General features: G+C 40.3%; 2 protein-coding genes across 2 annotated transcripts in view; both read left to right on the forward strand.

Moving 5' to 3' along the window:
* Positions 1–6441, forward strand: part of MOSMO (modulator of smoothened) — a 72335-nt gene extending 65894 nt beyond the window's left edge. Inside the window, exons 2-3 of the mRNA XM_012464467.3 lie at positions 976–1188; positions 6043–6441. Of these exons, the coding sequence (XP_012319890.2) occupies positions 976–1188; positions 6043–6227 (398 nt within the window). The 3' untranslated portion in view covers positions 6228–6441. The remainder of the gene's footprint in view (positions 1–975; positions 1189–6042) is intronic.
* Positions 6442–6897: 456 nt separating this feature from the next.
* The window catches only part of VWA3A (von Willebrand factor A domain containing 3A), an 82771-nt gene continuing 63119 nt past the window's right edge, over positions 6898–26549 (forward strand). The window contains exons 1-3 of the mRNA XM_064362563.1: positions 6898–9173; positions 10548–11056; positions 24365–24495. The gene's annotated coding sequence lies outside the window, so the exon portion shown is untranslated. The remainder of the gene's footprint in view (positions 9174–10547; positions 11057–24364; positions 24496–26549) is intronic.

Genomic DNA, 26549 nt, shown 5'->3' on the forward strand with positions numbered 1-26549 from the left:
TCTTGGAAGGGGAAACAAGTAGTTTTTATTGAGAAGTAACAGTGTAAACATTCTCTTATTGAAGAATAAGATAAACTAATTACTCTGTCACTTTTCTAATCTGTTTTTATGAATTAATTTACCCCAAATTTGATTGGGGAAGCGTTCTTGGGTTTGACATGAGAACATATTCATGGAAAAATAATGCTTGATATTTTACAAAATCATTTTTATTTTATTTAAATGGTGAGAGACATTTTAAGAATTACCCTCATAATTTGCCTTTGTGATTTTCTGTGAAGCATGCCAGCCATGGTTTTGGCAGTGTGAACACTTGTGCACTATACAAAAATTGGGGAATATGCCAAATTTGGGGCAGAGGGCCCTCCTAATTTTTCCAACATTTTCTTGAGTTTAATGGAATACTACTTACATTGTAATATTCTTAGACCTTTTATCTTTCATAAATATATTGCTTCTAGCATTTAATATATTTATTTAATTTTATTTCTATATTACCATTAGGCATTTTTCAAGTTTGTCTTCAATTTCCTGGAAAGTGATTTTCTTTGCAGCCAAAATGAAGTAATATACAATGAGTCTTGGATCTGGGAATAAAAAATTCCAGTTCTTTCTGCCACTGTATAGGCTCGGTGAGGGCAGGAACCTCATCCTGTCTGCTGTTATTTCCCTGCAGCCTAGAAGAATACCTGACAAAATTACTCAGAAAAGCATTTAATGAATGCCTGAGTGAACTGCCTGTTTTGACTTTTCTGAGGTCATTTGTTGTTTTTTAAGTTCACTTTGTATGTTAAACTAAGTATTACTAGGTTATGAACTACAGCAGAATGCTGAAGAATAGGACTCAGGGGATTTAAGCACTTGAATGACCCACAAAGAGATGAATGAGATTTAAGGACTAAAGGTGTGGTGGTGAGGAATATTCCCTGGCAGGCCAAACCCACTAAAGTATTCCCACCTTTTGCATCTCCACAGGAGCACTCACTGTGGGCCTCGTGCGACAGTGTCAAACAATCCATGGACGAGACCGGACGTGCATCCCTCCCCGGCTTCCCCCGGAGTGGGTCACCACACTGTTTTTTATCATCATGGGAATCATTTCATTGACTGTCACATGTGGTTTGCTGGTGGCTTCCCACTGGCGAAGAGAAGCTACAAAATATGCTCGATGGATAGCATTCACTGGAAGTAAGTAACCTGTGCTTACTAAGTTTGTCTAGAAGGCACCCACACTGGTATTTTTATGAAGATAATCAAGAATCAGTAATAAGGACTTCATAATCATCAAAGAGCACCACTTGTGTATGGCCGTGAGATAGACTCTACACAGTCCCATCATTTCTTCAAAACTCTTCCTGCAAGACCAGGACATCCACAACTTTAATCGCTTTGTATGAAATGCTATTTTAATGAATTTTATTTTTGCTCAGATTGTGACATAAGTATTCCACATTTGTGACTCAGAGTTATCTGTAGCCTGAGTCTTTTCCTCTTCTTGAAGCTATTGGTATCATCTATCAAAATAAAGATATAGAACAAATACATAAAAATATAAATTAGATGAAGGTGGTGATATATTTTTTAATATTGACTTTGAGTTTCTGCTGTAGGTTGTAACCACTGAAAAATCAACACATTTGGTTATTTAATAATTGTTTATCAACATTTCTTACTCCATTAAGCTCAGCCCAAGGGTATAAGTTTATGTATTACACATTCTCTTGTACTTTGCAAAATTGGTTTAATTTCAAAACACGTCAGAGACTTAAGTTAAACAGAAAAAACAAAAATGCACAAAGAAAAGTCATTTCTGCAGTTCTGATTTCATGCTTCTTTTTCTCCAAAGCAGTTTTGCACCCCAGGGGATATTTAACAATATCTGAAAACATTTTTGATAGTCACAACTAGGGTAATGCTGGTGGGTAGAGGCAGGGAGGCTGCTGCTAAACATCCTACAAATACATAGGACAGCCCCCTACAACAAAGAATTATCTGGCTCCAGATAGCAGTAGAGCCAGTTTTATAAATCTTGCTCTAAAGAAACAGGAGAACCATACCTATGCAAATGGGACTTTTAATTCAGTACCTTAACCTGATCTCAGGTTTGCATAAGGTTTTAAAAATAAATATAACAGCTCACTTTCACTTGATACCTTCATTTAAAACACATATAATTGGGGTAAGGGATAATCCCATGTACCCCTATTAATGTTAAAACTCAGTTTATCCTTAAAGGCTGTGGGATAGTGATATTCCTTCATAAGCCTCTGTTTCTTCCTGTATTCTCTGAAATTTATACTCTTTAATGTGTATGTTTCTGGCTCTGTTTATCTGTATTGCCCTTAATTTTTAAATTTAGATCAAGTTGCCTTTGATATAAAAAAGTTTCTCCATTCTTGTTAAGCAGAGTGAAACAAGTTGGTGATCTTTCCCCTGCCAAACAGACCTCCTGAGACTATTCTTTTCTAGAGAGGGTCCAGAGGCAATTGTAGAAACAGTGCGGCTAAAGTTAAGGATATTGATGAGAAATTTAAAGAGAATTTGATTCTTTATCATTTACTCACAGATTCACTAATCCTGATAGAATTCAGTCTTCAAGGAGTAAAATAATATCAAAGAAGGATTTAGTTTCTAGATTTAGTTGAAATTTGTGAATGCATATGCTCTGAATACCAAAAGCCTAAAATATAATTTAGCAAGGTAGCATGAGTCAAAATGTTAAATGCTCTCATGAGCTATAGATTCTTATGACCCAATAAAGAGAAAGAACTAGATTATCTTTGTTTCTCATTCACCTTAAACAGAGAATATTTAAATATGTGTAGTTGCCCCCAGTGCAGTGTATTTTTCCTTTATTTTTTAGTTAAGTAATTTAACTTTTTGAAATAGTATGTGCAAATGATGCATAATTCAAAATCTGTGAAAGCGTAACCAGGTGAAATCATATTTGGCCCTGCCGTCCAGCCATCCCATAACCCCTTCCTGGAGGCAACAATTTTTACCAGTTTCTGAGGTTTCCTACTAGAAGTATTCAGTGCATAGAAACATATCTATATGTGTGTGTTCCATACATACATATTTATATAAAATTTTTTCTACTATTCTGTACCTTAGTTTTTAAACTTAACATATCTTGAGTTAATTTTATTTAAGCAAGCATACAGCTGCCTTGCTTTTAGCTTCCTAAAATACATTGTTTTTGTTACCAAAGCAAGTGGCTGGAGTGGCAGTTCTGAGAGGGATTGGGTGCCCCCTAGTGTTTTCACTCCACCCCTGAAAAATGTCCTTTATTGTACATATTTCTATTCTAGTTAAGCTATAGTTTTTGTAGTAACGTGAGGATAATATTTTCTGATGGCCCTTCACAGAGGAGAAATATGTCTCAGAGAAGAGCCCCACATGATGGGTGTTCCCTATAGGGGCAAGAGAAACCAGGATGAGTTGTCTGTTCTTCAAGTCTGGCCCTTATCCTTTCCTTTGCCACCCTGATTTCCAGCCTTATCTATCAGTGCACCTGATTTCTGACTCTTGCCACCAAGAAATCTGTGCCATGGAGAGTATGAAGTTGTGTCTTTATAAGCTTATTTAGGATCCAGAACTCAGTCTTCAAAGGTTGATATTATTAGCATTAATAATATTTTAAGATCTAAAGTAACTTCCTGTTCACAACAGCTTAAAAGAAAAACTCATCCACCTGGATTAAATCTTCTCCCCAGGAATTATAGAGAACCTGCTTGCTTGGATTTAATCTAAGGTTACATTAAATAGGGCTTCCTTGCGCCCTTAAAATTTGATTACGCTTTTTCCTAACAAATTTGGAAAATATTTAACTCTTGAAAATGTTAAACTCTGTAGTTGCAACATTTATAATGGAGTAAAAATATAAAGGATAGATCTTTTTTTACAGTAGAAAATAGTAAATGATAGGAACAAAGTTAGCCCAGTGAACATATTTAACATCTGCATATTCCTAAAGTACTTTTCTAAATTATTTGTTTCTTGAGATTAGTCAACATTAAGAAAAACAATTGTTTTATAACAATAATTTTGTCTCATTGTTTTTTAGTTTGTGTATAGCTACCTAAATTGTGGTTTCATTTTACTCACCAGACCATATTAAGCAGTAGAACCATTAGAAATTGGTGACAGACAACACTAACTGAGCATTGGCAACACTAATAGGTATTTGTTGCTGACTGTGCAACAAAAAGGCCAAAAGCTTTAAAACATAATGCCTGAATTTTTTATTTGTTCTATAGTAGGTATCTGAAAAAAATCCATGTTTGCTTATGTAACATAATTTGGTGTGGTCATTTGCCCAAAATGAAGTAAGCTGTAAGTCTGTATAATATAAAATAATATACCTAAATGGTGCAAAGCGATCAAGAGTGCTGTTGTTTCTTAAGCTGATGTATTACTTAAGCAAATGTTATTATTCATTGTATTGCTGGAGTTATTTCTTCTGGAAAGGGTTCCTAATTGACTTTTTTAAAACTCTGAAAGTTTTGTTGATTGGTTAACACAAAAAAAAAATAGAGACAAATGTCAGCTGAAATGTTTATCCAGGGCTCTGTCAGTATTGTTGGGGGATAGTTTTCACCTGGAGAAGGTTTCTCATTCAGTTACTGATGGAAGTTTCAATTCTTCATGTACAATGATTAGTAATCTATACTCACATTACACTGAAGAAATATTTCTGCCTCCAGAGAAAGTTGAAGGGCAATGAACATCTGAGCAATACACTTTCAAAAATACAAAAACATTTTCTTGGAAAAGGTAGCCTCTCTGTAAATAGTTTGTGTTCACTAAGAACTTAGGGCATTTCTTTGGTAGCACAGGGGAGCAGGCTGTTTGCTCAAACACTGGGCTATGGAATCACTTTTACCTGGACACTGGGTTTTCTGATATCTTTTTAGAAACATTTTAGCAAATAATATACTCCTTTGTGTTTACATGCAAAACTCAAAGAAGGTTACCCACCCTCCCTGACTTTAACCTACCTCTCTGGGTATTCAGAAACAGGACAGAGATTTTATGTTTTGGAATATTATCCGTGATAAGAGATAACCACTCTGACAATTTACTAATCATCCCAGAGATCTGAGGTTCTTTCTACTAGCTGATTTTATTTTTTATTTATTTGTCTGTTTTACTGAGACAGAATCTCACTCTGTTGCCCAGGCTGGAGTGCAGTGGTGCAATCTTGGCTCACTGCAACCTCCGCCTCCCAGGTTCAAGCGATTCTCCTGCCTCAGCCTCCTGAATAGCTGGGATTACAGGCATGTGCCTCTATGCCTTGCTAATTTTTACATTATTAGTAGAGATGGGATTTCACCATGTTGACCAGACTGGTCTCAAACTCCTGACCTCAAGTGATCTGCCTGCCTTGGCCTCCCAAAGTGCTGGGATTACAGGCATGAGCCACCGTGTCCGGCCTCTACTAGCTGATTTTAAATCAGAGTAAGATAAATGGTGCTCATTTATATGTACCTTTTCTCCAAGTCCTTCTAACTAACACGGAGAGGAACAGAGAATTGTGGGAATAGTAACTATGGTGATAATGGTATGCAGCACTCATTCAGCACTTACTGTTACCTGGCACTGTGCCAGGGACTAGACATTATTTATCCTCTAGTATTTCACCCGTTTTCAGAAGGGAATCAGAGGCTTAAGATTATATAGCTAGTAGACAGTAGAGCTGGAATTGAGCCCCTATCTGACTCTAGCTAGTGCCCTTAAGTACCATTGTAAATGACTAGGAATCGTATTTGTGAGGATTTGGTAGGTTTAAAGAAGGACTTTCTTAATCCTGATGTTAAGAATTGTCCTAAAACTTACATAAAAGGCTAGCCTAGCTTTTATTGTATTGTTAGGCTTCAGGGATATTATGTGACCTGTAATATATACACATTTTTGACAAGTGGCCCATGTTTTAACAGGTTTGACCAACTCTTCTTATAAGCTTCCTTTGTGCCAAATTTTCATTGTTTTTTGAAATCACCAAACCTTGTTACTAATGTTGTGTTTTGGTTTGTTTTACAGTGATCCTTTTCTGTATGGCTGCCCTAATATTTCCAATAGGATTTTACATCAATGAAGTCGGAGGTCAACCTTATAAATTACCCAACAACACAGTAGTTGGGTCATCATATGTACTTTTTGTCTTATCAATTTTCTTTACAATAGTAGGACTTCTATTTGCTGGCAAAGTTTGTTTACCAGGCTGATGAATGTCTAAATTGCTTGACTCTTACTATTTTTTATTTTATTTTTTTATTTTTGGAGGGTGGGGAGGACAAAGGTGAGGCATCTGAGCAACCCTCTCATAGGAAGATGCTCAGATGAAACTGATGCTGAGAAGGAAAAAAATGCTTTCATTTGTTCTCACTATGCACTTTGGATTAAAAAAAAAAAAAAAGGAGAGCCTTTTCCATAACCAAATACAGACAATATTGACTAAATCTCCTGAGCATATTCAGGCAGTCAGGTCTGCACTGTGATAGCAACCTAGAAAAGGAGAATGCTTTATACCGAAAAGCATGTGGCCCTTTGTGACTGTATTGTTCCGTTTTTAATGTCTAATGATTCATTAGTGGGAAAAAAAAAAAAGGTCTAAGTATTTATGTATCATGGTGGACCAGAGGGATGCAAGAGAAGTTCATGTGGGGCTGGCCTCACCTCCTAAGAAATGAGTGTTCACAACTTCCTTGTATTAATTAGTATGAGCCTTTGGCACCAGAATGGATTGCCGTAGCATTACTGCACCAAGAAGCCAATAGATCAAAACTTGTTTGCTAAAATGTATGTAAAAATTCTGAAATTTCCTCTTCTCTGTGTACAAAAAAAAAAGAAAATCACTAAGACACATGTTTTGGGTGGGTGGGTGGGGGAAATCTTCCTTATATTTATATAAATATATATAATATATATATTTTGCTGATGCAGTATACAGTGTGTATATATGTGTGTGTGTATGTGTGTGTACATTTATATACACACACATGCAAACCGTTCCTGGAAGAGAATTCTGAATGCTTTGCTAGCAAAACACTGTGGTGTGCAAACCTAGAACTCAATAGAAAAAAAAGCCATTTATCTGAAGGCTGCATAGTGGAGAGAGTCTTCAGTTTACCTCATTCTTTGTAGCAGCCCTTGATTTTAACAGGTTTTTGTAATAGGTACAAATAATCCCATACCTTTCTAGGTGCAATTTTAATTTAAGCTAAAACTTCTTCATAGGGTTAATTTATTTGTACATGATAGTAGAAGGTAAGATCATGTCAAACCTTATAATTTGGGGAATCTGACACTATTTAAATTATTGGCAACTGTTGTCTATTGTACAGAGATTCTTTTTCTACTGGCTCAGTCTGTTACATTAATAATGCATTTTATATGTTCAAGCACACAACTTTACGTAAATACAAAGTTCACTAGTAAATATCTGGCTGTTTTGGCTATTTAAAACACTAATTTCATTATTAACATCTGTAAGCATTATTAATACATCTTTACCAAAACCTGAGCAATACAATATTTTCTTTATGTGTTATAATGCCTTTGCTTGCTAAAAGGTAGTATCTTCGCATTTACTTTAAAGGGCTGTACTAAACCCACAGCTTTAAGTTTTTCCCTAAAAGAAGCATTGCAGCTAACCCTTGAACTCAAAAATAGTTTTAAAATACAGTATTTCTCTTCTCCACATTTCCATGCCTTCACATCGATGCTTGTTTTTCCTGGTGAACACTATAGAAAATCTCCTGTTTGAAATGTGAGACAGGAGGTTGTTTCATGGCAATGGAGCTAAGTTTTTCCTCTTTATAGTGAACTGGTGACCCAAGTGTCCCTATCAGTACAGTCCCATGTGGCCCATGCTTCACACAAGCAGAAATGAATGCACTGTTTTTTAAGAGCCAGATTATCAATTATAGAATGATTACTTCAGAGATGGGGGCAGCCTCCTCAGATATTCAGACTATGAAATGGAGGGGCTTGATATGTTTCGCACTGGCTCATTTGACAGTCTTCCATCTTACTGTTAATTCAGCAGTATTTTATTGTGAAAGAAAACCCCAGTGTTTGAGCTCACTCACGAGTTGGGGAAAGAGATGGACCACCACAGTGGTGCATTCCTTAAGTGTTCTGGGAGAATGTCATACTTTTCCTTCCCAAAGTAAAAGAAACCTTTGGGAGATCCTGAGGGAGACTATTTTTCCCAAGTATTATGATGTCTAGTCAAGTCTAAGAATACCACTGGACATATTCTATGGACATTAGGGATTGCAGTTGCCATTGTGATTTGATTGGTCCTCAGTCAAATGGATCACTTTGAAGGAAAGCTTTGGTTGTCACTGTTATATACCACTGAAATAAAGTGTTAGCAAAGTATGGTTCAAATTAATTTATGATATGACCAAGAGCTTTTCTCTTCCAAAAGATGAATTGTATTGTAAATAGTTTCTCAAAATATTTTTAACTGGATCATGAGCATGGGGAGAGAGTTTCTCAGCTGCTAAGAATTTCCCCACTGTTTACTTCTTTCACTTATGGTGGTATTGCATATAAGATTACAAAATTTAAGGTTTTATTTGTATCTATTACCCAAACCATTAAATTGTCTTTAATTTCATCACTGTCTTGGAGGTCCAGTGTGTACAGGGCTGATGGGGGAAAACTCCCTCCAGCCAGTTAGCACTCTAACCCAGGATTAAACCATCCCATTAAGTAGTATGTGAAGTCAAGTCTTCGTACTCTTTCAGACCAGACGTTGAAATGGACTCATTCATATAAATTTCTATAAATCCTGTAAGTGAAAAGATAGACAACTGTCAGCAGTTGCTTTTTAAAAAGGTCACTATAATAAGTACTATATAGTACAGTATTAATTTATAGCAGGAAATCATATCTTGTAAACTGTATATAAAACACTGTTTTATGGTGCAATCATTTGTCAAACTTTTGTCTGTTACATTGTTTTTAGAGTGTGTGCATTCTTCTCATATCTAAGAATATCACTGTAAAATCTGCTGAAAACTATTTTTAGGTTTTATTTGCACAAGACTGAATTAGTTTGAAATTTTTGGAAGCTCCTATTGAACATGCCTAAACATCTGTAAACATGAAAAATCTTCAATTCATTAAAAGCAAACGTTTCAGTATGATTCTTTCCAAAGGTAATCCATGTTCTATGTTGTTAATGTGTGTATGTAATTTTTCTGATTCTTCCACCTCTTATAAACCTATTTTCTGTTTGATTTGTTTTGTTTTTGAAGGATGGCTCTTTTTTCTCTTTAATGTTCGAGATGACCAAAACACTATGGTTTTTACCCTTTTGCCTGAAGCTTTGATATCCCCACTTGATGTTCTGTGAATTCACTGTTTAATCTATTAAGTGAAAATAATAAATAGTCCTGGTGACAAACAATCTGTTGATTTAGAGGAAAGGCCCTGAAAAATACAGTATTTGGAAACTAACTTTGCATATACTGTTAGCTATTGTTTTGCATCGTGGGCTTCATGAGAAGAACATGTTGCATTTATTTTGTCTTTATTAAAAGACTACTAGCCACAAGTTACTCTGATTGTAGTAATTTTATCAACCCACTTGATCTTTAAAAAATTAAATTTACATTCACAATTCAAAACAGTAACCTGTCTTTCAGAAAATTTTTGAAGGATAAAAACATGAAGGAAAAAAGTGACCCGTGTAGGTAGGATTCCCTACACAGGACTTTTAGTCTTGTGAAGTTTTAGACTTTTGAAGTTTGTGATCAAGGTCTGTATATTATCCCAAACTTTATTAAGAATTGTTTTCTAATTGGTTATAACATTTTTCAATTAATAGTTTCAAAACAAATTGTTAATACAACTGTATAAAATGAACATAATTTTCTTCACTTGTATTTTTGTTATTGAGCAAGTTTATCAAAATAAATTGTCTACTAAAGAAACTAAAAAGGCTTCTATTACTTTGAAATAAGCTTCATTTAAAAAATTGATTTCTTATAGAGATTTCACATATTCACAAGTGACACTTCCATGCCTTTTGGGTTGGTTTTGTTGTTGGCATTGGGGGGTGAAGGCGGTCCTTCCCTATCTTCTTCCACACTCACTCTTTGCTCACCACTAGAGAAGAGATGCCATTAATATTCCAGGACACAGATTAGGCCACGTTTACCAGTTAGAGTCACTCGGCAATAAAAGATGACATACATGTGGCTCTCCCTTCTGCATCATGCTTCATGAGCTAGGAGAGAGGAACCAAGCCAAAGCCCCCAAGCCATCCATCTTTCTCTTCTTTCTTCCTTGCACATAGATCTAAGTCCATCTTTGCTTCAGTCTTCTGTTTCTACTTTACTCCAGGCCAAAAGATCTTAGCTTTTAAGATCTTAAAGTATGGATTAGAGGAGCAAATACAGAGGCCCATGTGCCCTATCACAGCTTAACTATAGCTCTCTGTGGGGGTGTCAAGATCAGCCCAGCCCAGTAATAATTAATAGTAAAATATTTACATTTGCTGCTGATTCTTCCTTGTGTGGCCTTTTCAGGAACCTCTTGGGGAATTGGAGGATTAAGACATGGTAAGATTTTAGATGTTCTTGGGCTCTAAGATTGAGGGGTTTCCTTGGAGGTGAGACTTGAAGTGCAATGTCTGGGAAAGTTCTAGGCAAACTAGGATGAGTTGGTCACCCTGCCCTGTCTTCACACCATCTAAATCTTATCCTGATTGTAACACAGATTCAAGGTTTTGGGAGGGTTATTTTCTATAAACATTAATGAATAAGTCAATTGGAAACTGTAATGGTAGATTTATGCTGAGCTATGGTGGAGGGAACACTTTTTTAATTTGGTAATACCTTAGGAAAAGTAACACAGTGGCTTTAAAAACAATAATGTAAGTTCAAAAATACCTTATTTTGACTTATATTCTTCTATCATCTCTATTCTAGGCACTATGAGAAGATTATAGGAAAAACACCAGGACTAGAGGACTCTGGGTTCCTTTTATGCAAAGTCAACTCTTCTGGGTCACAGTTACCCAGCAACAAAAATAAAGGTAGTTATTTATAAATGGCGTTAAAGATAGAAAGCACAATGCATACTTTTTAAGAGTTTTGGTTCTTTTCCCAGGAGAAGAAAACACTGTGGGTTGGTATTTTCAAGCACAATCTTACAAATCAGCCCCAATTCCAGTCACACACAATCTAAGACCACCCAAGATAACAATTCAAGAAGAGATTTTTCACGAGACTATAAAATTTTAGAGCTGGATGAAATGTCAAAGGCATGTCCAATGTTTTCATTTTCCAGGTGAAGAAATCAAGGCCTCAGACTTTGCCAAAGTCACCCAACTAGATCTCAGCAGAGCACTCCACATAGGAAAGAATGTCTTTGATATGGGCCTTGGACTTAGGACCAGTATTCATATTCTCTAGCCATTGAACCAGTCTTCCTTCAACTGATCTTCATTCACTCCAATCCAACCAAATCAATTCTGCCGAAATACTCTTAACACAAAAGAAAGCATATTATTTCTATGTTCACATTTATGTCATTCCCACTGTCTACAGAGAGAAATCCAAACTCCGTTAGCGTAGCTTTGACAACCTTTCGTGATCTGACTTCAGGCTCTCTGTTCAGTCTTATTTCCCACCTCTCTGTCTTCACTTCGTACTGACAACCAGCCTGTTCTCCATTCTCCATTCACTGCCACCTGCTCCTGGCCCTGGCTGTGTCTGTACCACCTCCTCTCAGTTTTAAAATCATCCCATATTTGAAATACATCTAATCTTTTGTGCTTTGTGTCTCTCTTGCTTATGCTTCTGTAACAGAACTTGCTAAACAGGAATCAACTGCCTGGATTAAATCTCAGTTCCACCATTCCAACTGTGTGACTCTTAGTAAATTGTGTAACTTACGTGAGCCTTGGTTTTAGAATGGGACTAATAATAATACCTACCCAATGGGGCTATTGTCGGTTTAAAGGAAACAAAGTTCTAAGCACATAGTAAGCATTCAAAGGTTAGTTGCTCATATTGTCATTAGTAAGTGCTTTTGTATAATTATATAAATGCTTGAATGCAAAGAATATGGCTTCCTCATTGTATACTCCCTAGAGACCTGGCATAGTGCTTTACACACTGAATTATGAAAATTAAAGTTAGGACTAGGTTTTAAAGGAAAATTATGAAACCATATTTCCTGGAGACTTGAAAGACAAAGTCATCGATTTACCAGGTTGTTTGTTTCAGTGAACTTCTTCCTGAAGGCAGAGGCTTGCCTAAGTCAGCCTTCATAAGGATGGTCACTTTATTGTTAAGTATTTGGCTACATATGTCAGTTCCATTGACCTCCTTAGGATTCCCCTGTGGACTCCAGATCCTTTACTACTGAACTCACAGGGCTGTGACACTGATACTGTACAGAGAGGACCAGGATGATGCCAGCACTCCATTGATCCTGAGTGAACTCTGGAGGCCTCTTCAAGCTTGTGGGTTCTCTGCTGTCTTGAAGCCATCCATCCATTTGATATGTTTTGCAAATACCTGGTCCTGCCAAGATGGTTTTAATCATTTCTGCTAAAAGGACTCAAGGATTTGATCTCATTTTAGACACAGTTGTCCTCAATTGGCCATTTTATAGCACTTTAGTAAATGTGGCCTAGTGAATTTGGCCACTGTTAAATCAATCCCCATTCATTATCCGTCAGGGCAAGGTCAGTGAAGTAAATACTATGTTCTGACCTCTGGCACTCTATCTCATGTTGCTTAAGTATTTAATATTAGTTGTCTAAGGCAACTCAAGTATTTTCTTAAATAAAAACATGAAAACACTCATTCTTTTCCATTGCTTTGTTCTCTATGACAAATGCAAAGACAGTTGAAGAATCAACATCCTTTCCATTTTCCGTAATAAGTTGCTTTTTTAAAAACCCACATATCTAAGAAGGCTTTTGACTACCTCATCTAAATATTTTACTAAGGAAGGTAGTAAGCAGCAAAATGGACCTATTTGGTGCAGTCCCACCCTTATATGCATCACTCCAATACTTTACCTCATTGCTTTCAGGGTTATCAGTAACTTTTTCCTGCCTTAAGTACTATTGTGGAGACAGAAATTATGACACTCAAGTGGGACAAAAGGATTTTCTTTTTACAATAACATATATCTGTAAATTTTTAAAAAAACATACAAAAATAGGAAACAAAAAGTTCCCTCTTCCACAATCCACCTTCCAGAGATAACCATTGTTAAAGTTTATTGGGTGTTTTAACATACATTTTACTGATCATTTTAACAAAAGCAAGATATTATCTATACCTGTAATGCAGTGCCACAATCCTAGCTCACTGCAGCATCAAGCTCCTAGGCTCAAGCCATTCACCTACTTCAACCTCCCAAGTAGCTGGGACTACAGGTCCATGCCACCATGCCCTGCTAATATTAAAAAAAAAAAAAAATTAGTACAGATAGGCGTCTCAGTATGTTGGCCAGTCTCATCTCCTGGTCTCCTCCTGCCTCAGCCTCCCAAAGTGCTGGGATTATGGAATAAGCCACCATCCCCAGTGACTTTTTTTTTTTTTTTTTAGATGCTTTATATTTTTGTATTTAGTTTATTTTAAAATTGGGCTTATTGGGGGTGTAATTCACTCTTTTTTTAAAATTTATTTTTATTGCATTTTAGGTTTTGGGGTACATGTGAAAAACATGCAAGGTTGTTGCATAGGTGCATACGTGGCAGTGTGATTTGCCGCCTTCCTCCCCTTCACCTATATCTGGCATTTCTCCCCATGCTATCCCTCCCCAACCCCCCCACTGTCCCCCCCACTCCCCCCAACAGACCCCAGTGTATAGTGCTCCCCTCCCTGTGTCCATGTGTTCCCATTGTTCAACACCCTCCTATGAGTGAGAACATGCGGTGTTTGATTTTGTGTTCTTGTGTCAGTTTGCTGAGAATGATGGTTTCCAGGTTCATCCATGTCCCTACAAAGGACGCAAACTCATCGTTTTTGATGGCTGCATAATATTCCATGGTGTATATGTGCCACATTTTTCCTGTCCAGTCTATCATCGATGGGCATTTGGGTTGGTTCCAGGTCTTTGCTATTGTAAACTGTGCTGCAATGAACATTCGTGTGCATGTGTCCTTATAGTAGAACAATTTATAATCCTTTGGATATATGCCCAGTAATGGGATTGCTGGGTCAAATAGAATTTCTATTTCTAGGTCCTTGAGGAATCGCCACACTGTCTTCCACAATGGTTGAACTAATTTACACTCCCACCAACAGTGTAAAAGTGTTCCTATTTCTCCACATCCTCTCCAGCATCTGTTGTCTCCAGATTTTTTAATGATCGCCATTCTAACTGGCGTGAGATGGTATCTCAATGTAGTTTTGATTTGCATTTCTCTAATGACCAGTGATGATGAGCATTTTTTCATATGCTTGTTGGCCTCATGTATGTCTTCTTTTGTAAAGTATCTGTTCATATCCTTCGCCCATTTTTGAATGGGCTTGTTTGTTTTTTTCTTGTAAATATGTTTTAGCTCGTTGTAAATTCTGGATATCAGCCCTTTGTCAGACAGGTAGGCTGCAAAAATTTTTTCCTATTCTGTTGGTTGCCAATTCACTCTATTGACTGTTTCTTTTGCCGTGCAGAAGCTGTGGAGTTTGATTAGGTCCCATTTGTCTATTTTGGCTTTTGTTGCCAATGCTTTTGGTGTTTTGGTCATAAAGTCCTTGCCTACGCCTATGTCCTGAATGGTTTTCCCTAGGTTTCCTTCTAGTGTTTTTATGGTGTTAGGTCGTATGTTTAAGTCTTTAATCCATCTGGAGTCAATTTTAGTGTAAGGTGTCAGGAAGGGGTCTAGTTTCTGCTTTCTGCATATGGCTAGCCAGTTTTCCCAACACCACTTATTGAACAGGGAATCCTTTCCCCTGGGGAAAGGATTGTTTTTATCAGGTTTGTCAAAGATCGGATGGTTGTAGATATGTTGTGTCGCCTCTGATGCCTCTGTTCTGTTCCATTGGTCTATATCTCTGTTTTGGTACCAGTACCATGCTGTTTTGATTACTGTAGCCTTGTAGTAGAGTTTGATGTCCGGTAGTGTGATGCCTCCCGCTTTGTTCTTTTTGCTTAGAATTGACTTGGCTATGCGGGCTCTCTTTTGGTTCCATATGAAGTTTAAGGTGGTTTTTTCCAGTTCTGTGAAGAAGGTCATTGGTAGCTTGATGGGGATAGTGTTGAATCTGTAAATTACTTTGGGCAGTATGGCCATTTTCACGATATTAATTCTTCCTAACCATGAACCTGGAATGTTTCTCCATCTGTTTGTGTCCTCTCTTATTTCGTTGAGCAGTGGTTTGTAGTTCTCCTTGAAGAGGTCCTTTACGTTCCTTGTTAGTTGTATTCCTAGGTATTTTATTCTCTTTGTAGCAATTGTGAATGGCAGTTCATTCTTAATTTGGTTCTCTTTAAGTCTGTTATTGGTGTATAGGAATGCTTGTGATTTTTGCACATTGATTTTGTATCCTGAGACTTTGCTGAAGTTGCTTACCAGTTTCAGGAGATTTTGGGCTGAGATGATGGGGTCTTCTAGATATACAATCATGTCGTCTGCAAATAGAGACAATTTGACTTCCTCCTTTCCTAATTGAATACCCTTTATTTCTTTTTCTTGCCTGATTGCTCTGGCTAGAACTTCCAGTACTATATTGAATAGGAGTGGTGAGAGAGGGCATCCTTGTCTAGTGCCCGATTTCAAAGGGAATGCTTCCAGTTTTTGCCCATTCAGTATGATATTGGCTGTCGGTTTGTCATAAATAGCTTTTATTATTTTGAGGTACGTCCCATCTATACCTAGTTTATTGAGAGTTTTTAGCATAAAGGGCTGCTGAATTTTGTCGAAGGCCTTCTCTGCATCAATTGAGATAATCATGTGGTTTTTGTCTTTGGTTCTGTTTATGTGGTGAATTACATTTATAGACTTGCATATATTGAACCAGCCTTGCATCCCCGGGATGAATCCTACTTGATCATGGTGGATAAGCTTTTTCATGTGCTGTTGCAATTGGCTTGCCAGTATTTTATTGAAGATTTTTGCATCTGTGTTCATCATGGATATTGGCCTGTAGTTTTCTTTTCTTGTTGAGTCTCTGCCGGGTTTTGGTATTAGGATGATGTTGGTCTCATAAAATGATTTGGGAAGCATTCCCTCTTTTTGGATTATTTGGAATAGTTTCAGTAGGAATGGTACCAGTTCCTCTTTGTATGTCTGGTAGAATTCGGCTGTGAACCCATCTGGACCTGGGCTTTTTTTGGGTGGTAGGCTCTTAATTGCTGCCTCAACTTCAGACCTTGTTATTGATCTATTCAGGGTTTCGACCTCTTCCTGGTTTAGGCTTGGGAGGAGGCAACTGTCCAGGAATTTATCCATTTCTTTCAGGTTTTCTAGTTTATGTGCATAGAGTTGTTTATAATAATCTCTGATGATGGTTTGAATTTCTGTGGAATCTGTGGTGATATCCCCTTTATCATTTTTTATTGCATCTATTTGTTTATTCTCTCTTTTCTTTTTTATTAGTCTGGATAGTGGTCTATTTTGTTGATCTTTTCAAAAAACCAGCTCCTGGATTTATTGATTTTTTGTAGGATTTTTCGTGTCTCTATCTCCTTCAATTCTGCTTTGATCTTAGTTATTTCTTGTCTTCTGCTAGGTTTTGAGTTTTTTTGATCTTGCTCCTCTAGCTCTTTCAATTTTGACGATAGGGTGTCAATTTTAGATCTCTCCTTTCTTCTCATGTGGGCACTTATTGCTATATATTTTCCTCTAGAGACTGCTTTAAATGTGTCCCAGAGATTCTGGTATGTGGTGTCTTCATTCTCGTTGGTTTCGAAGAACATCTTTATTTCTGCCTTCATTTCATTGTTTATCCAGTCAACATTCAGGAGAAAGTTGTTCATTTTCCATGAGGCTGTGCAGTTCTGGGTTGGCTTCTGAATTCTGAGTTCTAACTTGATTGCACTGTGGTCTGAGAGACTGTTTGTTATGGTTTCCATTCTTTTGCATTTGCTGAGGAGTGATTTACTTCCAATGATGTGGTCAATTTTAGAGTAGGTGTGATGTGGTGCTGAGAAGAATGTATATTCTGTGGATTTGGGGTGGAGAGTTCTGTATATGTCTATTAGGCTTGCTTGTTCCAGGTCTGAGTTCAAATCCTGGATATCCTTGTTAATTTTCTGTCTCGTTGATCTGTCTAATATTGACAATGGTGTGTTGAAGTCTCCCACTATTATTGTGTGGGAGTCTAGGTCTCTTTGTAAGTCTTTAAGAACTTGCCTTATGTATCTGGGTGCTCCTGTATTAGGTGCATATATATTTAGGATTGTTAGCTCTTCTTGTTGCATTGATCCTTTTACCATTATGTAATGTCCTTCTTTGTCTCTTTAGATCTTTGTTGCTTTAAAGTCTATTTTATCAGAGATGAGAATTGCAACTCCTGCTTTTTTTTGCTCTCCATTTGCTTGGTAAATCTTCCTCCATCCCTTTATTTTGAGCCTTTGTGTATCCTTGCATGTGAGGTGGGTTTCCTGGATACAGCACACTGATGGGTTTTGGCTTTTTATCCAATTTGCCAGTCTGTGTCTTTTGATTGGGGCATTTAGTCTGTTTACATTTAGGGTTAATATTGTTAAGTGTGAATTTGATCCTGTCATTTTGATGCTAGCTGGCTGTTTTGCCCATTGGTTGCTGCAGATTCTTCATTGTGTTGATGCTCTTTACCATTTCGTGTGTTTTTGGAGTGGCTGGTACTGGTTGTTCCTTTCTATGTGTAGTGCCTCCTTCAGGAGCTCTTGTAAAGCTGGTCTGGTGGTGATGAAATCTCTGAGTACTTGCTCGTTCTCAAAGGATTTTATTTTTCCTTCACTTATGAAGCTTAGTTTGGCTGGATATGAAATTCTGTGTTGAAAGTTCTTTTCTTTAAGGATGTTGAATATCAGCCCCCACTCTCTTCTGGCTTGTAGGGTTTCTGCTGAGAGATCTGCTGTGAGTCTGATGGGCTTCCCTTTATGGGTAACCCAACCTTTCTCTCTGGCTGCCCTTAGTATTTTCTCCTTCATTTCGACCCTGGTGAATCTGAGGATTATGTGCCTTGGGGTTGCTCTTCTAGAGGAATATCTTTGTGGTGTTCTCTGTATTTCCTGGACTTGAATATTGGCCTGCCTTGCTAGGTTAGGGAAGTTTTCCTGGATAATATCCTGAAGAGTATTTTCCAGCTTGGATGCATTCTCTTCGTCACATTCAGGTACACCTATCAAATGTAGATTAGGTCTTTTCACATAGTCCCTTAATTCTTGTTGACTTTGTTCATTCCTTTTTACCCTGTTTTCTCTATCTTGCCTTCTCTTTTTATTTCATTGAGTTGATCTTCGACCTCTGATATCGTTTCTTCTGCTTGGTCAATTCAGCTGTTGAAACTTGTGCATGCTTCGCGAAGTTCTCGTGTTGTGTTTTTCAGCTCCATCAATTCACTCATATTCCTCTCTAAGTTGTCCATTCTCGTTAGCATTTCATCAAGTCTTTTTTCAAGGTTCTTGGTTTCTTTGCATTGGGTTAGAACATGTTCTTTTAGCTCACGGAAGTTTCTTATTATCCATTTTCTGAAAGCTGATTCTGTCATTTCATCACACTTATTCTCCATCCAGTCTTGTTCCCTTGCTGGTGAGGAGTTGCGCTCCCTTGTAGGAGGAGAGGTGTTCTGGTTTTGGGTGTTTTCATCCTTTTTGTGCTGGTTTCTTCCCATCTTTGTGGATTTATCCACCTATCGACTTTGTAGTTGCTGTCTTTCTGATTTTGGTAATTTTAAGTCTGCAGCAGCTGAACTCATAGACCCCCTATTCTTCCCCCCAGGTGTTCTGTCCCAGGGAGTTAGGGCTTTATGATTTCCCGCTGTCTTGCTATCGTTATCCCTGCCCACAAGGTGGCAGCCTAGTCACACTCAGCCTGCAGAGGCTTCGCTGAGCTGCTGTGGGCTCCACCCAGCTTCCGTGTGAACTTCCCTGCAGTCCTGTTTATATGGGTGTAGTTAGAACTGCTTCCGCTATGTTGGCCCGCCCCTGTAGTGACAGAGTCTCTGTAGTGGCGGGTTACCTTGGTTACTGCAAATTGCCCTGGGAACTGCAGGGTGTTTCCCGGTGGGGGACGTCCCTCCCCCACTGAACTGGATCGTCCCTGGTTCAGCCGTGCTTCCCATGGTGCCCTCTTTGCCCGGGAATCTCTTGGGTTGACTCCCTGCCTCAGCTCCCCTTGCTGGCCCAGAGGGGACCCAGTCTTGTTCACTCTGCACAAGGAGCCACTGCCCCCTGTCCCAGGTGTTGGCCGAGCGGCTGCTCCAGTCCAACCAGCGGCGCTGGCAACCCGTGGAGCTCCTCCGTCTGTGAATCTCCTGGTCCGTGGGCAGTAAAAATCTGCTGCCCTGTGAGCCACTGCCTCAGCCGAAGCAGTGGCTCTGAGATTCGTGGTGCGCCCTTGCCCAGGAATCTCCTGGCTTGACTTCCTGCTTCAGCTCCCCTTGCTGGCTCAGAGGGGACTCAGTCTTTCTCACTCTGCTCAACGAGCCTCTGCTCCCTGCCCCAGGGCGTAGGCCGAGCGGCCACGCCGGTCAGACCAGCGGCGCTGGCGACCCTTGGGGCTCCTCCTCCTGTGAATCTCCTGGTCTGTGGGCAGTAAAAATCCGTCTGGAAATGCGGCGTCCACTCACCCTCTGCACCTTCTCTCGGAGCTGCAATCCCAAGTTCCTCCTAATCGGCCATCTTGGATCGATCTACTCTTCTTTTTTTTTCTTTTTTTTTTTCTTGAGACGTAGTCTCCCTCTGTCGCCCAGGCTGGTGTGCAGTGGGGCGATCTTGGCTCACTGCAATCTCCGTCTCCTGGGTTCAAGGAATTCTTCCGCCTCAGCCTCTGGAGTAGCTGGGATTACAAGCACATGCCACCATACCCAGCTAATTTTTTTATATTGTTAGTAAAGACGGGATTTCGCCATGTTGGCCAGTCTGGTTCGAACTCCTGACCTCAGATGATCCACACGCCTCGGCCTCCCAAAGTACTGGGATTACAGGTGTGCCACTGCACCCGGCTGGCTTTCTTTTTTGACTTAGTTTGTGTTGTAAATTTTTCTGTGTTAGTAAATGTAGTGCTTCCTTATTTTAAATGACTACATAGTATTCCATTTGATATATATCAAATAAATATATATCTTCCCATTTTGATGTACATGAGGTTGCTTCCAGATTGTTGTTATTACAGATAATGCTGCCATGAACTTAGGCCTTGCGTAACAAAAACTTCTCAAATGTCATAATAACCTGACATTCTAACTGAAGCATATCAACTATTAAAGGAATTCTTATTTTCAAAAGTACTGTGGTTAAATAGTAGTGGCATTCTCTATGTTTAGAGAAAGAAACTAACAGTAAATTCATGTGTTATGTGCCTTCCAGTATGTCATCTTAATCCTCTACCTGTGAAGTACGGGGTGATATTTTATAGACTACTAAGGATCAAAAGGCTGAACACCTTACTCAAGCTTTTGTAACTAGCAACTGGTGCATCTGGGTTTCACACCCAGACTCCCTGACTTCAGATCTAGGACTCCTGCTGTCCTGCATCGCCCATGTGACTGGTCTGAAGGGAATAAAAATAGCTTGTCCTGCTTGCATGATTCCTTGGCTCAAACATGAGCAGCTAAATCTATGGTTTGCTGCTTCTGGATGTGGAATGCAAACAACCATCAAAGGTGGTCCCTATTTAGAAACATTTTCCACTTTGTTGAGGAAAAAAAATGTAAGAAAAACCTCCCACTTATTAAGTTGTTTGTGTCTAATCTTCCATCATTCCCCTCTCATTGTTGAGCTTTCTCTTTGTAATCATTGTTCAGTGGCTTTGGGTTTGGGTTTGGTTTTTGCCTGTTCACTGCAGCCTGGACCTCCTGGGCCACCATCCTCCCACCTCGGTCTCCCAAGTAGCTGGGACCACAGGCATGCACCTCCATTTCTGGCTAATTTTAAAATTTTTTGTAGAGACAGGGTCTCACTTTGTTTTCCAGGCTGGTCCTGAACTCCTGGCCTCAAGCAGTCCTCCCGCCTCAACCTCCAAAGGTGCTGGGATTACAGGCATGAGCCACCATGCCCCAGCCCACTGGTATTTTATAGTGCTGACTTCCTTGATGGATGAAGCTAGATGAGGGCATTGATTTTATTGGGGCCCTTTCAGGATTTCAGCGCCTTGGGAAATTTTCCCAAACCAGCTGCTCCTCACCCCTACGCCCAAAGCACTTAAAGCTCAACTGGATCCCTTCTACTGGGTTGGTAGGAATTTATTGGTTATTGATGTACTCCAGGTTGTGCAGAGAGACCATGGTTCAAACATTTGGAGGCCCCCACCCCTGCCACCCATTAGTTGATCATCTGTCTACACATTACTGCTGAGACATCAATTGTCCCAGACTAAATGACGTCGTAGTAAGGTGTTCATCTCACACTTGGGGAATGATAAACTTTGGTGAGCTGAGAACTCCTGCATCTGTGGACTCTTCCCTGAATGCACCAAGGACCCACTTTCTCTTAGATATTGCCATCTTACCAAAGTATTGCTACCAAACATGGAACAAGTCTCTACTTCCTCTGATTTTTAGATCTCTGATTTTTAAAAATCCGTCTGGGAGATTATCATCTCCCCTTTGGCTTTCCTGAGAGGCATATTTGCCTAGTACCACGGTCCCTTTGGTTTCAAAGAAAGGGTCCTCCTTTTTGGAAAATCGCCTTTTTCCTACCTTCAGGCCATGCGGTTTCTTGGGGCCAATTTCGCCTTCTGGCTTCAGAGCTCAACACAGCAGCCATGCTTGGCTGGAGTCATAGTGACAGGTTCAGAAATTAGCATGGCATGTGACCAGCCTGGGACTTTGCTGGAACTCCTGGACAGAGGTGTTCTTCTCTTAGAGTTGCTAAGTTGTAGGGGAAGCATTTGGTACTGCTGGCAGCCACACCTGAGGAGCCTCCTGATCAAGCCATCCTAGAGGAAAGGAAACTGAGAAAGGAAGACAGTTCTGTTAACATCACTTTAGCTTTTGGATCAAGACATGCCTGAAGCTGCAACTATCCCTGGATTCTTGTGTTATTTAAGCAAATAAATTCCCTTTTTTCCTTAAACTAGTTTGAGTTGGGTTTCTGTCTCTTTTAACTGAAATGATCTTTACACTCCCACTTTCCTCATGACATTAAACACATTCCTCACCTCCCCTGCTTTGGCATGTCGCTTTAATCTTTTCGTTGGCTTGGGCTTTTACAAAAGACAGAAAAAACAGTTACTTCAGGCTACTGCTTCTCAACCCAACCAAAAGCACCTGCTCCTGGTCTGAAATGGAGGAAAAAAGAAAGCAAAACACAAATTAATATCTGAAATATATATCCCACCATACTCCTGGGTAATGGGACCAGGCTAGAGCTCCTAAATAAAAGTCCAGAGATGAGTTGACCCTGATCCATTTCCAAGAGCCTACGGTAGGAGAAATGCCTGTTGTGGTCTGACGCTTTCCATAGGTGCCATCATGATCTGCATCCTGAGGGGAGCCAAGAAAGATGGTACCCACACAGCTTTCCTCTTGATGGGTCATACACCCTGAAAGCCTTACTCTGCTTTATCCACCTGGCAGAGATCTTTCCAGAATGTGTGTGTCATGTAGGCTCAAGTAGAAGAAAGCAGAAACAAAGAGGTTCTAGTGTTGGACTTGACTTCTGTGCTCAGTGTTGAAAACCCATGTATCCAGGAAGCAAAGAAAGGTGTGAGGGTGGTAGACTGGAGCTTCCGTGTCTAAAAAAAAAATGGTATGTCAAAGCTAGCCAGCCCTTTCCACCCAAAATTTCCATCAAGGTGGGCACAAGGACCCTCATCTCTTGTTCACAGAGTAGCCGTTGGTGGCTCACAGCCCCCTGTGACCTCCTTACCTCTTTCTGATATTCCTCATTTTCTGCCTTGTTGGTGCTGGCCACATAACAAATGCCGTGGACTTATACATGGAGCTCTCAACCCCTGATTACTCTGCCCAGTGACCAGTGGTTGATAAAGCAGTTTCTATTTTGAGGACATTGATTGTTTCTGACCTGGCCTATAGGCACGGCTGCTGGGGTCAGCATCTGAAGAAGTTCCCTTCCTTATGATTACTGCCACAGGTTTCATATGTTCTTTTTTTTTTTCTTTTTTTAGAGACAGGGTCTTGCCCTGTAGTCCAGGCTGGAATGCAATGGTGGATCACAGCTCACTGTAGCCTTGAATTCTTGGGGTCAAGTGATCCTCCCACCTCAGCCTTCCAAGTAGGTGGGACTATGGGCACAAGCCACTGCACCCCACTAATTTTTATTTTATTTTTGTAGAGACAGAGTCTCACTGTGTTGCCCAAGCTAATCTCAAATTTCTGGCTTCAAGCAATCCTCCCACCTTGGCCTCCCAAAGTGCTGGGATTACAGACATGAGTCACCACCCAACCTCATGTTCTAACTTATAAAACTTAAAAGTTTAAAAAACTTATAAAATTCTCAGAAAGTGAAACTAATTTGAGAAATTACCTGAATATGAAAAACTAAGTGCAGATCCTTTAGCAACTTACAAGTTGGTTGACTGGGTACATCCCTTCGTCTCTCTTGACCACTATAAAAGGAAGGGGTTAGCGAGGTTCCCAGCTATAGACCAAGGACTAGTACATCATAATCACCTGGGGCCATTGTTAAACATTCACATCCCCACACCTTATTACAGTTCTGAATCAATCTCCTGAATTGGAATGTTTTCTTAGCAAACAATCCAGGTGATTCTCATGGGCCTAGGGCTTAGGAACCACTGTGGCAGATGATCTCTTCTGATGCGAAGAGGTCACTGAGCTTGGCTGTATTACCAGGTTTAGATGGGGCTGGACCTGGTAGGAATAGGGGACTGTCTGATCTCTCCCAGGGAATGTGTTCAGGGGACCCCTGGGAATCTGAGGAGGAAGAGAGTTACCACATTTCACACACATAGCAGAGTTCTCTGGAATCTTTCCTCAGTTCCTACCACAGGAAGACCACAGGCACGAGGGCTCTACTGGCATAAACCATAGTTCTGCCCTGAGAGGTTCTGAAATTAGAAAATAGGTCTAAATCCTGCTTCCAGGTTTTTGTGAGGGTGGAGAAAAGCAGAGTGGCCTGGGAGAGGTGGTTATCAACAATACAGCAGTGACTTCTTCCCTGGGGTGAGGAAAGTTTTCCCTTTCCCTGCCCTGAGCTGCAGTGGTGCAGTCTGTTACCTTGGAGACCAGCTAACACATCCCCGCAGGGCAAGCTTCACTGCTGAGTTGCTTGGAGGAGCTTGGAGAAACCAGAAGCGTGAACCAGGAGAAGCAAGGAAGGCCCTGGAGTGCCAAGGGGCCCTTCTCCCAGAGGAGGAGAAATAAATGAAGAAATCAGGTGAGGGTGAGCATCGCAAGGGTGGACAGGGGTGGTAACAGAGGGGGTCAGGGAGGCCCAGATACTAAGCTCTGGACTGAGCGAGAAGATTGAAGGAGCCTGGGGTGTGAAGCATCCACTCCCTACATGCCGAGCATTGGACTAAGTGCTGGGGGTGCCAGTAGACAAAAGTCATGGACCCAGTCTTGGAGACAGGCCATTACAACTCCATATGACAAAGTGAAGGATCAGAGACAGGAGGACTTCCACCGGAGGGATGGTTCCCCCCTGGAGGGTTGGGGACAGCGAATGGGGTTCAGGAAAGACTCCTTGAGTTTTCTTGTCAGACAAAAGGGGCAAAGTTTGAGCAAAGCGGCGTATAAAATAGTAAGGTGTGTGTCCGTAAGGGTTGCCCGGGAGCAGAGAAGGCTGAGAGATGAGGTGGAGAGGAGCGGATCCTGAAGATATAATTGCCTTGCCAGGAAAGTCCAGCTTGATTGTCCTAGGGCTCTGAGGAGCCATGGTGGGGTTCCACATGGGTAGAGAAATGGACGGTTCTGCATGCTGGGAAAATCATTCTGGCAGCATTCTAGAATAGCTTGGGTGGAGGCAAGAGTCGAAGTCATTTGCAGTTAAAAATACAAACCCTGGGCATAGCTTTATCCTGGATTAATATTTAGAAGAAAGCTGTGCACAGTGCTCATGCCTGTAATCCTAGCACTTTGGCAGACTGAGGCGGGAGGATTGCTTGAGGCCAGGAATTCAAGACCAGCCTGGACAACAGAGTGAGACACTGCCCCCCCCGCCCCACATCTCTACAAAAAATCAAAAAATTATCCGGGCATGGTGACATGTGCCTGTGGTCCCAGCTACACATGAGGCTGAGGTATGAGGATCACTTGAGCCCAGGAGGTCAAAGCTGCAGTAAGCCATGCTCATGCCACTGCACTCGAGCCTGGGTAACAGAGTGAGACCCTGTGAGACCCAAAAAAATGTATTTAGGAGAATCCTAGATCCAGCTGTTAATAAGCCAGAAAGTTAGCTGAAGTTTATTTATTTTATTTTCTTTTTTGAGACGGAGTCTCACCCTGTCGCCCTGGCTGGAATGCAGTGGTGTAATCTCAGCTCACTGCAACCTCCATCCCCCAGTTTCAAGTGATTCTTCTGCCTCAACCTCCCACATAGCTGGGATTACAGGCTCCTGCCACCATGCCTGGCTAATTTTCTGTATTTTCAGTAGAGACTTATTTACTTATAAGTAAATAAGTGAATATATGTAGTGAAACATGCTGTGGGGAAAGATAAAGCCAGGTGGAGGAGGTGCTGTTTGAGTTAAGGTACTCACCTCTCTAATAAGATTTCATTTGAGCAAAGGCCTGAGGGAAAGGGCTGTGTCCTGTTCATGTCTGTCTCCCCATCACCCGTTCTCTCTGGCACACAGTGAATGCCCTATAAATGTTCCTGAAACACGTGATTGTTTTCACGTCATATGCCAAAGTGCCTGAAGATGCAGCCCATATTTTATGGTATTCTACATTTTTATAGTACTTCATATTTCACAAAGCACTTCTACTTTCTCAATTTCATTTGATCCTCTTGATAACGGCATTGAAGAAGGCAAGTCAGTTACCATTATCCCCATCCATTCTAAAGATGAAGAAACCAAAGGTTCAGTGCTCTTTGTTTGTTTGAGACAGACTCTTACTTGATCACCCAGGTTGGAGTGCAGCAATGCAATCATGGCTCACTGCAGCCTCAGCCTCCTGGGCTCAAGTGATCCTCCCACCCCATCCTCCCTAGTAGCTGGGACTACAGGTGCACACCACCATGCCCAACTAATTTTTGTAATTTTGTTTTTTAGAGATGGATCTCCCTATATTGGCTAGGCTAATCTCAAACTCCTGGGCTCAAGCAATTCCCCTGCCTCAGTCTCCCAATGTGTTGGGATTGCAGGCATGAGCCACCATACCTGGACTTGTGCTCTCTCTGGTGCACCATTTTGTTTGTTATTTTTATGCAGTTCAACCCCTTCTCCATCAGCCTGCACCACTCACACCAAAATCTAGTCGTGCAGT

The sequence above is a fragment of the Aotus nancymaae genome, unplaced genomic scaffold (genome assembly GCF_030222135.1).
Source record: "Aotus nancymaae isolate 86718 unplaced genomic scaffold, 86718_ANA_hifiasm-v0.15.2.pri h1tg000049l, whole genome shotgun sequence".
Taxonomy (NCBI): domain Eukaryota; kingdom Metazoa; phylum Chordata; class Mammalia; order Primates; family Aotidae; genus Aotus; species Aotus nancymaae.